Source organism: Anarrhichthys ocellatus, unplaced genomic scaffold (assembly GCF_004355925.1).
Source record: "Anarrhichthys ocellatus isolate YVR2014 unplaced genomic scaffold, GSC_Weel_1.0 scaffold192, whole genome shotgun sequence".
NCBI lineage: Eukaryota > Metazoa > Chordata > Actinopteri > Perciformes > Anarhichadidae > Anarrhichthys > Anarrhichthys ocellatus.
In genome coordinates, this window is record NW_022280222.1 from 308,349 (window position 1) to 322,421 (window position 14,073).

The 14,073-nt window shown below is 47.4% G+C and overlaps 1 protein-coding gene across 1 annotated transcript; it reads left to right on the top strand.

Annotated features, from left to right (window-relative positions):
* The first annotated feature begins 10,569 nt into the window (after positions 1–10,569).
* tyw3 (tRNA-yW synthesizing protein 3 homolog (S. cerevisiae)) lies at positions 10,570–13,489 on the top strand. The gene is made up of 6 exons (XM_031878675.1): positions 10,570–11,128; positions 11,312–11,392; positions 11,482–11,580; positions 11,731–11,802; positions 11,982–12,115; positions 12,230–13,489. The coding sequence occupies exons 1-6, from the start codon at positions 10,940–10,942 to the stop codon at positions 12,486–12,488; spliced, it is 834 nt and encodes a 277-aa protein (XP_031734535.1). The 5' UTR covers positions 10,570–10,939; the 3' UTR covers positions 12,489–13,489.
* The last annotated feature ends 584 nt before the right edge of the window (positions 13,490–14,073 follow it).

A 14,073-nucleotide genomic window follows, 5' to 3' on the forward strand; every position in this document is an offset into this window, starting at 1 on the left:
GATAAAGTCTTCACAGTCTTTGGTGCTTGGACTCTACAGGGAGATTTGTAATGGAGGGGCGTCTGCCCTGAGCAGCAGCAAGATAAACCCCCCCATGGAGTCCAGACACTGGTGGTGCTGATGAGGCTGATAGAATGATGAATTGATGAAGACTGGGAGGAGATGAGGAGGCGGAGGGGTGCGTAACAGCACCATGAACGTACTGAAGGTAGAGCGCCAATCATATTTAAAGAGACAGCAGCAAGATGATAGGATAACAATGTAATCGTGTTGTTGTGCTATTGGATAGAGGAGACCAGCTGATCTAAACAGCTGATTAACAGCCTCGAACAATGACAGCAAGGAAATAATGAGTGAGCATGCATGAGTGATTGGCAGATGTATGAGAAATAAACTACAGGCTTAAGCATAAAAGAGTATAGTCTTCCTGACTGAATTTATGCCAGGGCTTCATATATTTCTGTACATTCATTTGAATTGGCAAAATTTCACGGAAAGCGTTGAATATAAGTATGAGAATAAAAGTATTTGTCACGGTTTAGGCTTTGCCCCCTGTGTTCCTGTGTCTCTGCCTCTGTGTCTGTGTGTGTTTCCCCTGATTGCACTCATCCTACTCACCTGCCCAGTCCACCCAGCTGCTTTCAATCTTCTCATCACCCAACACATATATACTCCCCTGCTTTCCCTTTTCTGGTTGTCAGATCATCCTTGTTCGTTCCCCTGTCTGTTGTGTCTGCCCTGTGCTCCAGTGTTTGGTCCTCGTGTTTGCTCCTGGTTTGTACCTTTGCCTTTTTTTTGTGACTTTGGATTTTTTGCCCGCTCCCTGTTGGAGTTGCTTTAAGTTTTTGTTTATGACCTTTTTGATCACCAGTAAAGATTCCTACTTCTAAACTTCACCTCGTCTCCAGTGTCTGTGTCTGCACTTGAGTCTTAGCTGAACCTGAGAGAACGTGACAGAACGATCTGACCATGAAAGACTTAGCAGACCAGTTTTGGGGAACCCGCTTGGCCAGGGGAGGGCCTCGGAGCTTCCAGAAAGCTAACCGCGAGCTAAGCTGCCCTTCCACCCCTAAGAGGACCCAAATGGACTCAGCAGACCACCCTGAGTGGTATGAACAGTTTACGGGAACCTACCTGGCCTTTGGAGGGCCTCGGAGTGTCCAGAAGGCAAACCATGACCAGATGGACTGCCCTTTCAACCCTCGTAGGAGGCAGAGGAAGGGTCAGACCCCCGTTCCCGCTGGGCCGCGGCCGACTCCTACTCCCCGTGTCCTGTCGGCGGTCCGGCCGACTCCAGCTGCCGCCTCTGCGCCGCAGCTATCCCCGGACCCGGCCGTCTACGAGCAGCAGCGGGCCCCAGTTGCAGCCACCGCCGCTGCTTCAGAGCCGCAGCAACCTCCAGTTCTGGACCCCGCTGCCGAATGCCTGCAATCACCATTTCCTGCCGCTGCCACCTACGTGATGCAGCGACCTCCAGTCCCTTACCCCGCTGGGCCATCACTTCATCCCCCTGAGCCCTTCTGCCCGTCAGGCCGTCCGCCTCAGCGCCTGGGTCCAGAGCAACTCCGGCAGTCAGGCCGCCCACCCGAGATTTAGAGCACATGTGTACAATGTGACTACTGTTAGTTCAGAACAAGTGCCTTGAGTTCCAGAGCAGGGATAAAGACAGAATACATATTAGTTAAGGGCTAATGACAGTTTATAGAGCTTAAAGCTGTTGTCAAAAAAGAAGGTTGAGATCCCAGGAACGCTGCCTTAAATTAAGGAATACAGTTCGATATGAAAGTAGGATAAAAGGACACAAAGCATATAATAGTGATGAAATCACAGTAATCATTTTAAAGCAAGTATGTATAACATAAGAATAACGAAGTGATTTAACAATGTAAACTGATAATAATAATGTATGTATAACTGAGTAAGAAGTGAAGTCTGTGTATGGGTGGAAAGAGCTGATGTAAGCAGGGTGGTGACCTTAAAAGATGAGATCATAACAGATGTTGGGGTGATGTCCGAACATGTCCACGGATGTAACCTGAAACATGCTCGAAAATGAAGGAAGTGAGAGCATCAGCACACAGAAAGATGGGTGTTGTTCGCAGCACACACACATAATCAATGATGTCATGTAAATCACATGCCGAGTGAGGGAGTGTTGGGGAGGAGGGGGGAGAGAGAGCTCAAAGTGTTATAAAAAGAGAGACTTGCAAATAGCAAGACGGGATTCAACGGGGGAGCCACCCAAGTGCTCCACGGAGGAAACACTGGACCTCGACAGCCGCATCGGAGGACTTCGTCTCTGTTCACGGAAAGAAGACAGCCGTTCCTGAACAAAGATTGAAAGACGGAGATTTTCCTCTCCCCCCTGTTTGACTTTAACAACCGGACAACAGATGGACGCAGCTGCCCTAAAGACTTTGTACTGAGTCTGAGAGAGCGCTGAACGGACTTCGTTGGCCTCGCAGGAGGAGCTGAAGGTTCGGCCGGACCTTCAGCTCCTGAAAACCCCACAAAGGACTTTTTATTACATCGTGAATCCAGCTCCACCGAGCCGCCTCGGCATCGAAAATTAATGAGTATAACCTGAGAAGAAATTGTATCCTGATTGAATCAAGTATAGTATTATTTTATGTGAGCTGTAGCTGTGCCCCTGCTAATATAACCTGCAATAAATATCTAATCTGCATTTAAAGTAAATTTCTCAAGAGCATTCATTTGCTGAGGTAGTAGAAGTTCCTCGTGGCAGTAAAAGGTTAAATATATTGTATGTTAACAAGAGTTCTTAATGGTTATCCTAGTGACCGGTCCACTTAACAGACCCTTACGGTTTTAGTTATAATCCTAGCCGTTAAAACCTAACCTGGCAATTTACCAAGAGCCCAGATCCAGAAGAGGAAAGCTGCCATAACTGACGCGACGAGGTAGAAGCGCCCGGCCAGGGTGGCCCCTCGGCCGAGTGCACGTTACCAGAGGAAGCAGGGTAGACGTCAGGAGTAACGGTAGTTAGCAGAAGCCAGGCGAGTTTCCTCGACAGAACACCAGCTCGCCAATCTTTTAATAGAGAGCTGAGTCAGTAGGTAGCCCCGTATCGGGCCAGAGAACCCCCGGATCTAACACTGTACATGCTGCTGTTTAAACGTTTAGTGAACTTGTTTTGTATCTCTGTGTGATATGCAGGTCCATCATAAGTGTCAAGGTCAAATCTATTTTCAGACAGTTAACATAGCTTGTTATAAATACAGTTGAGAATTGCTGTAAATTGCACTGTATCTTTACCGTTGCCCTAAATCACTCGTGTACATGTGATTAAGTGTATTTTATGTTGAGTATCGTGGAATACTGTGAGAAGTACATTGAATATGTATTGTGCTAGTTGCGGTGAATACATGTTTGTCAAGAATTGTAAGATAACCATACTGTTTGACACTTGTACATTTCAGAGACTGTAATAGGGACTGCTGCAACACACACAGTGGTGTTACATTGAATGTTGTTTTTAAGTAAAGAATGAGATGTAATCTGGAAGAAGAACTCAACGGCTCGTGTCTTTATTTCTGCTGAACTTTACCCGTGTCCTACAGGATGTTCATTTTGTTGCTGTGGTACCATTCCTGGGACCCGTAACATGTACATAAAAAGAAACAGTTAATGCATACTGCTGTGAGAGTACAACATAATAGCTGTTCGATCCCCATGTGAAACAATAAGTCAATGTAGATTTGTCACAAAGCAACGTACTTCAGTAACAGCACTTCTGTACTTATTCTAACCCAAACAACGGTCTTTCCTGAACCTGAGCGAGCAATTGTTGCCTAAACCTAACTCAGTATTTCACAATCTTTTTTTGATGCGGAAATCTAACCGAGTTGTTTCCTGGGAAGATGGAAGTTTATTTTGAAAAGACGGCAGTGTTTCCCCTACCATTGTATTAGATTGATGCGTTCAGGTAAGTGTCGGCTGGTGCCAAAGACTTGTGTGGGAGCACAATCCCCTGCTAGGTATAGCGGCGGTACACTTTGGGTTCGTCGGGGGATTTGTTTTTTTTTTTGGTGGTGCGTGGTTAGAGCAATTGCTCGGGAGCACGGCCATAGTCTGGGGAAGGTTGCCAATTGCTGGTCGCCTTTCGCAACTATTGGTATTCAGCAGGGCTGGGCGGTATGACCAAAAATGCATATCTCTGTATTTTGTAAAATTCTGGCGGTATCACGGTATTTGTTTTTTCGCGTTAAAGCAGTGGTTCTCAAACTGTGGGGCACAGGGGGAAATGCAGATTTTTATTTTTTCTTCAGTAATTAATAAATACATGGCGAAATGTATGGAAGCCCGTTTCCGCCACTGAGGAAAAAATACAGATCCTGTAAGTCATAATGAGATACTATCTCAAAATAATGACTTAGCATCTCATAATGACTTACTATCTCATAATAATGAGATACTATCATTATTATGAGATACGTATCTCATTATGACTTAGTGACTGAGGGCGGGGCATAGCAGAGCAGGGTTACGGTTTAAGAAGGGACCCTGTTAACTGGTGACCTTCAGCCAAACTCAAATTAACTCAACTTGACACATCTGTGTTCTTGGCTGGTTGAATTCTTAATTTTATGGCTTTGCTTTTCGTGTTGCCTCTGATGCGTTATTGTCCACATTGTGTATTTTCACCTCATGACAACATCACAAACATCTGCCTCATTAATTTGCAGCGCTACAAAGATTTGTCTCGGAAACCAGCTGTGTTGTAAACTGCTCCGTAGTACACATCAAAATGCTCCACGGTAAACACGCAATCTGGTTTACTTAAAAGTGATTGCAATTTTCTTTATTCTATTATTTGAAAAAGCACAGACGGAGGAGTCACAAAATGTTATTTCAATAAAAATTCAACATGGACCATTTTGTTACAATTTTGTTGGGGCGGTGGGGCATGAACATTTTTTCTTCCTCCAAAGTGGGGCGCGACAGAAAAAGTTTGAGAACCACTGCGTTAAAGCATTAAGTGGTGAACAGCTGTTTGTGTGGCGTGTCTTCCGTTCCGTCACTTCCTGTTTCCTTCACCTACATTCCCCTGGGTCCTAAGCCCCTCCACGTACAGCTTCTTATCACCCTCTATGTACCAACGTACATTTATAACAAATACCACACATATTACACGGTAATCAGCGTTTCATATGTGTCTAACCAAAATACCTTTTGTTGTTCAGTCTTTGTTCATCCTGCATTGCTCTTTTCTGTTCTTTAATGTAACGTTACTGTAGCGACAGAGCCTCTCCCAGCTGTTAGCGAGCTGTGCCCAGCATGCAGTTCGGCGGTGAAATTTTATAAATGTACAATTATTAGTGTTACAAATTGTTTGTTTCACAAACTGTTGTGTCGTGGTGTTTTGCTCTGCTAAAGAGCGTTAGTTGTGGGTTATTAATTGTTGTTATAACCATGACTAGGGGTCCCTCTCAATACACTTAAGACAACTAGCTCCGACCGTAGCGCCCTCAGCGGCGAACAATATATTTTGCTGCTTGTTGAAGAGCGACAGCAGTTGTTTCGCCTGTGCATGTATGACGGTGTGTGAAAAATTCATATCATACGGGAAATTAACACCGGTACCGCCCAGCACTACTCCGTACTGTCCCAGTGTAACCCGGGGAGCTGTTCAGTTCAGCTGCTCTAGGGTCGCTTCAGCAGACTGTTCAAGCTAATCAGACCAGACAGCAGTACTCTGGTCTTCACAGGGACATGCCCCCACCCTGCAGGCCTAGGGGTCCCATGTAGGCCCCCCCAAAGCCACCTTCAGCCCCCAGCTCACCCTAGTAGCTGCCATTGACCTCAGCGCCCCACTGAGAGGCCTAACCGCCAGGGGGGCCAGGAGCTGATGTCTCCGGGCCAGCTGTTTGTTATTTCTCCCAGCAGCATATCAGCTACATGGGCAGCTCATGCATCAGACCTCTGGGCGGTTTCCACCCAAACCCATGGGTACAAGCCTCTATTCTGACGCTGACCCCCAGCTTTCAGCCGGGTCAAAATGACCATCATCACTGATCCGGGAAAAGCCCAAGCCCTGAGCCAAGAGTTGTCTGCGCCCCTGGCCAAGGGGACAATCTGTCACAGCCTGGGGGTTCTACACAATCTATTTTCTCGTGTAAAAAAATAGAGGCGAAAAAAAAGACTGGGTCCAGTCCTGGATCTGAGGGGACTCAACAAGTTCCTGAAGGTCTTGCCATTCCACGGGGGCAACTGTGGCTTAGTGGAGAGCAGGGTCGTCCTTCAATTAAAGGATCGGCGGTTTGATCCCCGGCTCCATGCTAGTCACATGTCGATGTGTCCAAAATTGCAACCATAGCTGTGCCTGTGTGTGAATGTTAGTTCGTCCTGATGGTGGGCATGGTAGCCCCTACCATCAGCGTATGAATGGGTGTGAATGGGTGAATGATGACGACAAGTAGTTTGAGTGGTCGGAAAGACTAGAAAAGTGCTGTACAAGTCCAGTCCATTTACATGTTGAGCACAGTGTTGTGCTCAACTTGAGCACATGTGTGCTGTTTCCGGAGGAGAGTGGTTCACGTCTGTCTACTTGAAGGAGGCCTATTTCCATGTTCCCATTGTGCTTTACCACAGACAGTTTCTTTTTTTCGCCTTTCAAGGCCGTCACTTTAAGTTCAGGGTGGTTCCATTCGGACTCTCCCCACGAGTGTTCACAAGGTGCATTGCTGCTGCCCTTTCCCCCCTGCAATCACAGGGCATGAGGTAACTGCCATACCTGGAAGATTGGCTGAATTGTGTGCCATCCCAGCTTCAGGCGGTACAGGATACCGCTCGCCTTCTCTTTCAAGTGGCCCGGCTGGGTCTCAGGGGGAACATGGAAAAGAGCTCTCTGAGCCCCTCTCAGAGCATAACCTTCATTGGTGTGGCTCTGGATGCAGTCACTATGAGGGCCTGTCTCTCTCTTTTCTTTCTCTCTCCTTTTCATTCTCACTCTCAATTCAATTCAATTAGCTTCCTTTTCAATTAGTCATATTGGCATTTAGCTTAATTAAACATGTTGTTGCCAAAGCATTTTACAGAATATCATGCAAACTACATAATTAATACACAGGTGTCACATTCAGGTTATACCGTTGAATCGCCACCTTAACGTGGTGGAGGAGTTTGAGTGGCTCAGTGATCCTGGGAGCTATGTTGTCCGGGGCATTAGCCCCTGGTAGGGTCTCCCAAGGCAAACAGGTCTCAGGGGAGAGCCCAGACTAAGAACGGTTCAAAACGACCCTAATGATAAGCAGCCCACGTACTTCAGCCTCCTCGCCCGGACCAGGGAAACCGGGGCACCCTCCCGGAGCCAGACCCAGGAGGGGAGCTCGTCGGCGGATACTCACGAGCCCCCGGCTGAGCGCCGCTGTGTTGGAGTTCTCCCCAGAGAACGAGAGGGTCGCCTCCATGCGCCTACGGGTTGCGGGGAGCAAGGCTCTGACTGTGGTTTGTGCTTATGCACCAAACAGCAGTTCAGAGTATCCGGCCTTCTTGGAGTCGGTGGGAGGGGTCCTGGAAAGGGCGCTGCCTACCGACTACATAGTTCTCCTGGGAGACTTCAACGCTCACGTGGGCAACGACGGAGAAACCTGGCGGGGGGTGATTGGGAGGAACGGCTTGCCCGATCTGAATCCGAATGGTGTCTCGTTATTGGACTTCTGTGCTTGCCACGGTTTGGCCATAACGAACACCATGTTCGAAAATAAGGTGGCTCATAAGTGTACCTGGTACCAGAACACCTTAGGCCGGAGATCAATGATCGACTTTGTAGTCATATCATTTGATTTGCGGCCGTATGTCTTGGACACTCGGGTGAAGAGAGGAGCAGAGCTGTCAACTGATCACCACCTGGTGGTGAGTTGGATCAGATGGCAGGGGAACCGGTTGGAAAGACCCGGCAAGCCCAAACGTGTAGTAAGGGTGAACTGGGAACATCTGGCGGAGGACCCTGTCCGGGAGGTCTTTAACTCCCACCTCCGGAAGAACTTCTCACACATCCCGAGGGAGGTTGGGGACACGGAATCCGAATGGACCATGTTCAAAGCCTCTATTGTGGACGCAGCCGCTAGGAGCTGTGGCCGGAAGTTCATCGGTGCCTGTCGTGGCGGCAACCCGAGAACCTGGTGGTGGACACCGGAGGTGAGGGAAGCCGTCAAGCTGAAGGAGACCTTCAAGGCCTGGTTGGCCCAGGGGTCTCCTGAAGCAGCTGACAGGTACCGGCAGGCCAGAAGGGCTGCAGCTGTGGTGGTCGCGAATGCTAAAACTCGGGCATGGGAGGAGTTCGGGGAGGCCATGGAGAAGGACTTTCGGTTGGCCTCAAGGAGGTTCTGGCAAACCATCCGACGTCTCAGGAAGGGAAAGCAGGGCTTACCCCAGGCTGTTCTCAGCAGGGGGGGGGGGGGGCTGCTGACCCGGACGGGGGACATCGTCGGGCGGTGGAAAGAGCACTTTGAGGAACTCCTAAACCCGACCAACATGTCCTCTGCAGAGGAGGCAGTGCCTGAAGATCTAGGGGGAGGCTCACCCATATCCCTGGCAGAGGCCGCTGAGGTAGTTAAAAAGCTCCTTGGTGGCAAGGCGCCGGGGGTGGATGAGATCCGCCCTGAGATGCTGAAATCGCTGGACATGGTTGGGCGGTCCTGGCTGACACGCCTCTTCAATGTCGCATGGGGGTCGGGACCAGTGCCCATGGACTGGCAGACTGGGGTGGTGGTTCCCATCTTCAAAAAGGGGGACCGGAGAGTGTGCTCGAATTACCGGGGTATCACACTACTCAGCCTCCCGGCCTCCCGGGGAAGGCTTATGCCAGGCTGCTGGAAAGGAGGCTCCGACCATTTGTCGAACCTCAGATTCAAGAGGAGCAATGCGGATTCCGTCCCGGCCGTGGAACAGTGGACCAGCTCTTTACCCTCACAAGACTACTGGAGGGGTTCTGGGAGTTTGCCCAACCAGTCTACATGTGCTTTGTGGACTTGGAGAAGGCTTTCGACCGGGTCCCTCGGGGGTTCTTGTGGGGGGTGCTGCGGGAGTACGGGGTGCCGGACCCATTACAACGGGCGATCCGGTCTTTGTATGACCGCAGTAGGAGCTGTGTCCGCATTCTCTGCAATAAGTAAGACATGTTCCCGGTGGGTGTTGGCCTCCACCAGGGCTGCCTTTTGTCACCGGTCCTCTTCGTGACTTTCGTGGACAGGATATCTAGGTGCAGCCTGGGGGCGGAGAACGTCAGGTTCGGGGGTCTCGGGATTGCCTCTCTGCTGTTTGCAGATGATGTGGTCCTGTTAGCCTCCTCGGATCGTGACCTCCAGCATTCACTGGGGCGGTTTGCAGCCGAGTGTGAAGCGGCGGGGATGAGAGTTAGCACCTCCAAATCTGAGGCCATGGTGCTCTGCCGGAAACCGGTGGATTGCTCCCTCCAGGTGGGGATGGAGTGCCTACCTCAAGCGAAGGAGTTCAAGTATCTCGGGGTCTTGTTCACGAGTGAGGGTAAGATGGAGCGGGAGATCGACAGGCGGATCGGTGCGCTTCAGCAGTAAAGCAGGCGCTGCACCGGACCGTCTTGGTGAAGAGGGAGCTGAGCCGGAAGGTAAATCTCTCAATTTACCACTCGGTCTACGTTCCTACCCTCACCTATGGTCACGAACTCTGGGTAGTGACCGAAAGGACAAGGTCGCGGCTACAAGCGGCCGAAATGAGCTTCCTCCGTAAGGTGGCCGGGCTCAGCCTTAGAGATAGGGTAAGGAGCTCGGTCATCAGGAGGGAGCTTGGAGTCAAGCCGCTACTCCTTCGCGTCGAAAGGAGTCAGCTGAGGTGGTTCGGGCATCTAATTAGGATGCCTCCTGGACGCCTCCCACTGGAGGTTTTCCAGGCACGTCCAACTGGGAAGAGACCCCGGGGAAGACCCAGAACACGCTGGAGGGATTACATCTCCCGGCTAGCCTGGGAACGCCTTGGGATCCCCCAGAATGAGCTGGAACATGTTGCCGGTGAGAGGGAAGTCTGGGTCAGCCTGCTTGGCCTGCTGCCACCGCGACCCGACCCCGGATAAGCGGAGGAAAATGGATGGATGTATGGAGTCCAATACAATACAAAACAGTACATTATACAATTGAATACATGATGAATAGATACAGCTCCTGGGAATTTGATTATTTACATAAATTAATCATGAAAACAATTATAGTTACTGCAAGAACTGCAATTGTATTTTGAATGGACAATATGAATAGATAGTAGTTTATTTCACTTACTTTACTTATTGATTGAATTTGGGGAGGACTTTTTATTTGATTTTTTGTATTTATTTGTCAATTATTTTCAATTAAAGGTATAAATCATAAGCTTTCTGTCGACTGTATAATTTTGTGAAATGTTTCTACAGGATACTTCCATTTTAAATGAATACTTAAATTTTATTGTATAAAATTAATTTATTTTAAATATACAAAAAAATGCATCAACACAACAAATTACAATTTAAATCATTTATAATCCAACACATTTGTTTTTTCCAATCATCATATATAGGAATGTGCCAGTTTACCAATAGTCTAATTCCATACATGGTCGTGTACATGGAGCACGGCTTTGTCAGCGACTCATTAGCAAGTGTTCACTAAAAAGTTAGAATATGACACCAGTAACTGATTGATATGCTGAACATCGCCTCCAGTACAGCAGGCGGCGCTGTACACCATTGGCTGATATCTTGGCCGCCGTTTTCGCACAAGAAGGAGAAACAACACCGTGGGATAGCAGGGCTAGCTAATGTTTACAAAGCGTAGCATGTAATAGATGCAATTTAAAGTTTGTTTTGCTTTTGTCATTAAAGTCCCGAGCTTTTAAACACATTGTTGCCCCGTCCGCTCACACTGTGGAAAAACACACCGTGACGCTGAAACGCCTGTAGCCACACTAAATGCTAACGTTAACGTTAGCTATGGAGAAAATGTTCAGTCAGTGGAAGAATCAGTGTCTGAACAAGCTGGACCAGAGTAAGAAGGGCAGCGTGGATGAGGATATTGCACATGTAGTGTCTCTGCTCAACAGCTGTGAGGAGTACTTCACCACCAGCTCCTGCTCCGGCAGAGTCGTCCTCATCGACGGGGTGAGGGAGGCGTTACTCAGGCTAACAAGCTATCAACTGCACCTTGGGGAACTAGTTAGGGACTGACTTTTGTTAGAGGCAGGGTTCACGTAGCTCTAGCCGGGTACAGATGACATTGTCTATTACCACAGCACTGTGTCTAAGTCTGTCTTTTATATCCCTGTCTCGTGTCCTCTCTTCTAGGCTCCAGAGAGCAGTCATGTCCTCAAACAGAATTGCGTTTGGCTGTTTGTCTCACACCAGGAATGCAGATCTGAGGACCTGGTGAGATATGATGGACTTCTGCACTACTGATTTTTCATCTAATAATGTGGATTTGATATTAACAAGAGCAAATGGTGTTTGTTCCTCAGATGGGTGGTCTGGCCAGGTCCAGTGGAGATGCAGTGTTTAAGTTTGAGCCCTTTGTACTCCATGTTCAGTGTCTGCGGCTGGATGACGCTCAGCTGATGGTGAGGATGACAGTTTGTGTGTCTGTGTGTATTGTTGAACGATCACAGTGTTGATTTAACGAACATGGACTTGTCAGGGAGGGTTCAACATAAATGTATTTTAATTAAATAAATGGACCGCTCTGTCATTAACATGCATTGTCTCTCTAGCACTCAGTGGCCATCAACTCAGGCTTCAGGAACTCTGGTCTCACTGTCAGCAAGACAGGAAAAATCATCACGGTAGGCTCTGTGACATCAATGACATTTCCAGGATGCCATCACTATCGGAACCATTCGTTTTCATTTAATATTCAGTTGAACTTTGGACAATCCATGCAGTAGAACATCCCTCTTGCTTTGCTGCATGTGTTGCTTGCGTTATACTGTGTAAAAAGCGTGAATGTATTTTGTCCCTCTAGGCTGTCCGAAGCACCCACTGCCTGGAGGTTCCTCTCAGCCACGAAGGAAAGCTCCTGGTTGAACACGAGTACATCCATTTCCTAACTCGGATAGCCAATCAGAAGATGGAGGAGAACCTCAGACGGATCCACAGGTCCGTCTGCTGATGGCTCTCTCCTACTCAGACTAGTTCTCACTAATTCTATACTTCAGAATTCAAACATGCTGCAGGCAGCTCTGACTTTTTTACTTATTTGGTCATCTCTAGGTTCTACCAGAATCTCCAGTCAGCCCTGACTACAGAGAAACTACAAAAGCTACAGATCCCAAATCCTCCCATCTCTCAGGAACCACAAGACACTAGACTGGAGACAGAGAGGGGGGAAGAAGAACAAAAGGAGGAGAAGAAGAAAACAAGTGTGTACAAACGGAGGCGGAAGAGAGAACACTGTCGGGCTGACTGTTGCCATGGTGACGGGTCCAGCCTTGTGCCAGAGCTGGATGACTGTCTGGATCTGTTCACATGAAGCAGACCCTGAAACATGCTGACTCGCTCCTGTCATGGCAGACTGGACAGTAGTGCAGATTGTTGGTTTTATTTGTGAGAGCTGGGGCCTGTATCACCATGGTAACCCACACTGCACCATCAATAGATCAGAGTGTTGGATCCATCATGTCTACACTGTCCCAACATGCATTCACAATAAGACATCAGGAGATGCTTGGCTTTGCTTCCAGATTCATTTAATAATTATAATTACAAAGTATGAGCTATTAGCAATACATAGAGCTCAACAGGAAAGTTGTGCGTTTGTTGCCATTCAGCTGAAGCTCCCATGAGGCCTTGACGGTGCTCCTGTGGCTCAGACTCATGGGTCTGCTGTTGTGTGTTCAGAGGCTCACTATAGACCAAATGACAGCATCATAGTAGAGAGATGTTCCCTTAAAATGAAATCTTAGTGGACGTCACTGCAACATTAATGCATCATCAGGTTGAACCTGTTTGATGAGAGGTCATCAAACACAAGACCAGAATTAGATTCAATCTTGAATCCAATACAACGTCTTTGCCATAAAGTCTATTTTTACGATGATCAGTTTTTGTTGACACTGTCAATCATGGTTCATTAAAGTCATTTGTTTTAGTTAGTCTTGGCACTGTACTGGACTGCCTTATATACAGAGGTGTTTCTTATATTCTGTCCCTGTCATGTATTTAAACTCCTCTTACTATAATGTAATCCAACAGCACCTTGAACTATTACCTCAGTAATAAACATGTAATTAAATGAAGACATCTCTGGCCATGTCAACAAGAGCGGGTGAGCTCTGTAAAGATGGACATTACAGCAGGGCTGCTGAATTGGTTTTTGAAACTGCGTTTGATTGTACAGGTGTACCTAATAAAGTGGCCACTGAGTGTTTTTCCATTGAGTTGAGTGTCGTTGAAGGCAGTGATTATGTTCTAACTGGTTCACATTTAATATCGACATTTTTAATCCATGTTTCAGGAGCATTATAAAAAGATCAATCATGGATACTGATGTAGTCGGCATCACATAGGTGAGACAAATGTTCTTGTTTTCTTCATATCTAAAGGTTTGAAGTGTGCTGCTGGGCTTCGTGTATGTTTTGAACGTGTCCACAGGACAGCAGGGATGTCACTGGGTCTAGTTGGGAACCAGTGGTTCTTTTTTTCCCACAGTTTATTGGTTTAGTGTCACTTTATACTGGGCTTGGTATGTTGATAAACAGTCTTTGCACCCAGTTCTGTGCCACACATAGCTTTTTTTAGACATACAGTTGTGTGAGAAAGTGTTTGCCCCCTTCCTGATTTCTTATTTTTTTGCATGTTTGTCACACTTAAATGTTTCCGATCATCAAACACATTTAAATATTAGACAAAGATAACACAAGTAAACACAAAATGCAGTTTTTAAATGAAGGTTTTTATTATTAAGGGGAAAAACAAATCCAAACCTACATGGTCATAAATTGCTACTGAGTTGAGGCTGTTTATTGACACTTTCAGTTTTACCACTGGAGGGGCAGCAAGAACTCTTAGAACTACAAGGTTTCTCAGTGTATTTATTTTGTATATAGTGACATTCA

What these genes read in the sequence shown, in the direction of transcription:
- tyw3 (XM_031878675.1), top strand. Translation starts at nt 10,940, where the DNA reads ATGCTAACGTTAACGTTAGCTATGGAGAAAATGTTCAGTCAGTGGAAG. An exon ending in TGGATGACGCTCAGCTGATG is followed by an intron (nt 11,581 to 11,730) that starts GTGAGGATGACA and finishes TTGTCTCTCTAG; the next exon opens with CACTCAGTGGCCATCAACTC. An exon ending in AACCTCAGACGGATCCACAG is followed by an intron (nt 12,116 to 12,229) that starts GTCCGTCTGCTG and finishes GGTCATCTCTAG; the next exon opens with GTTCTACCAGAATCTCCAGT.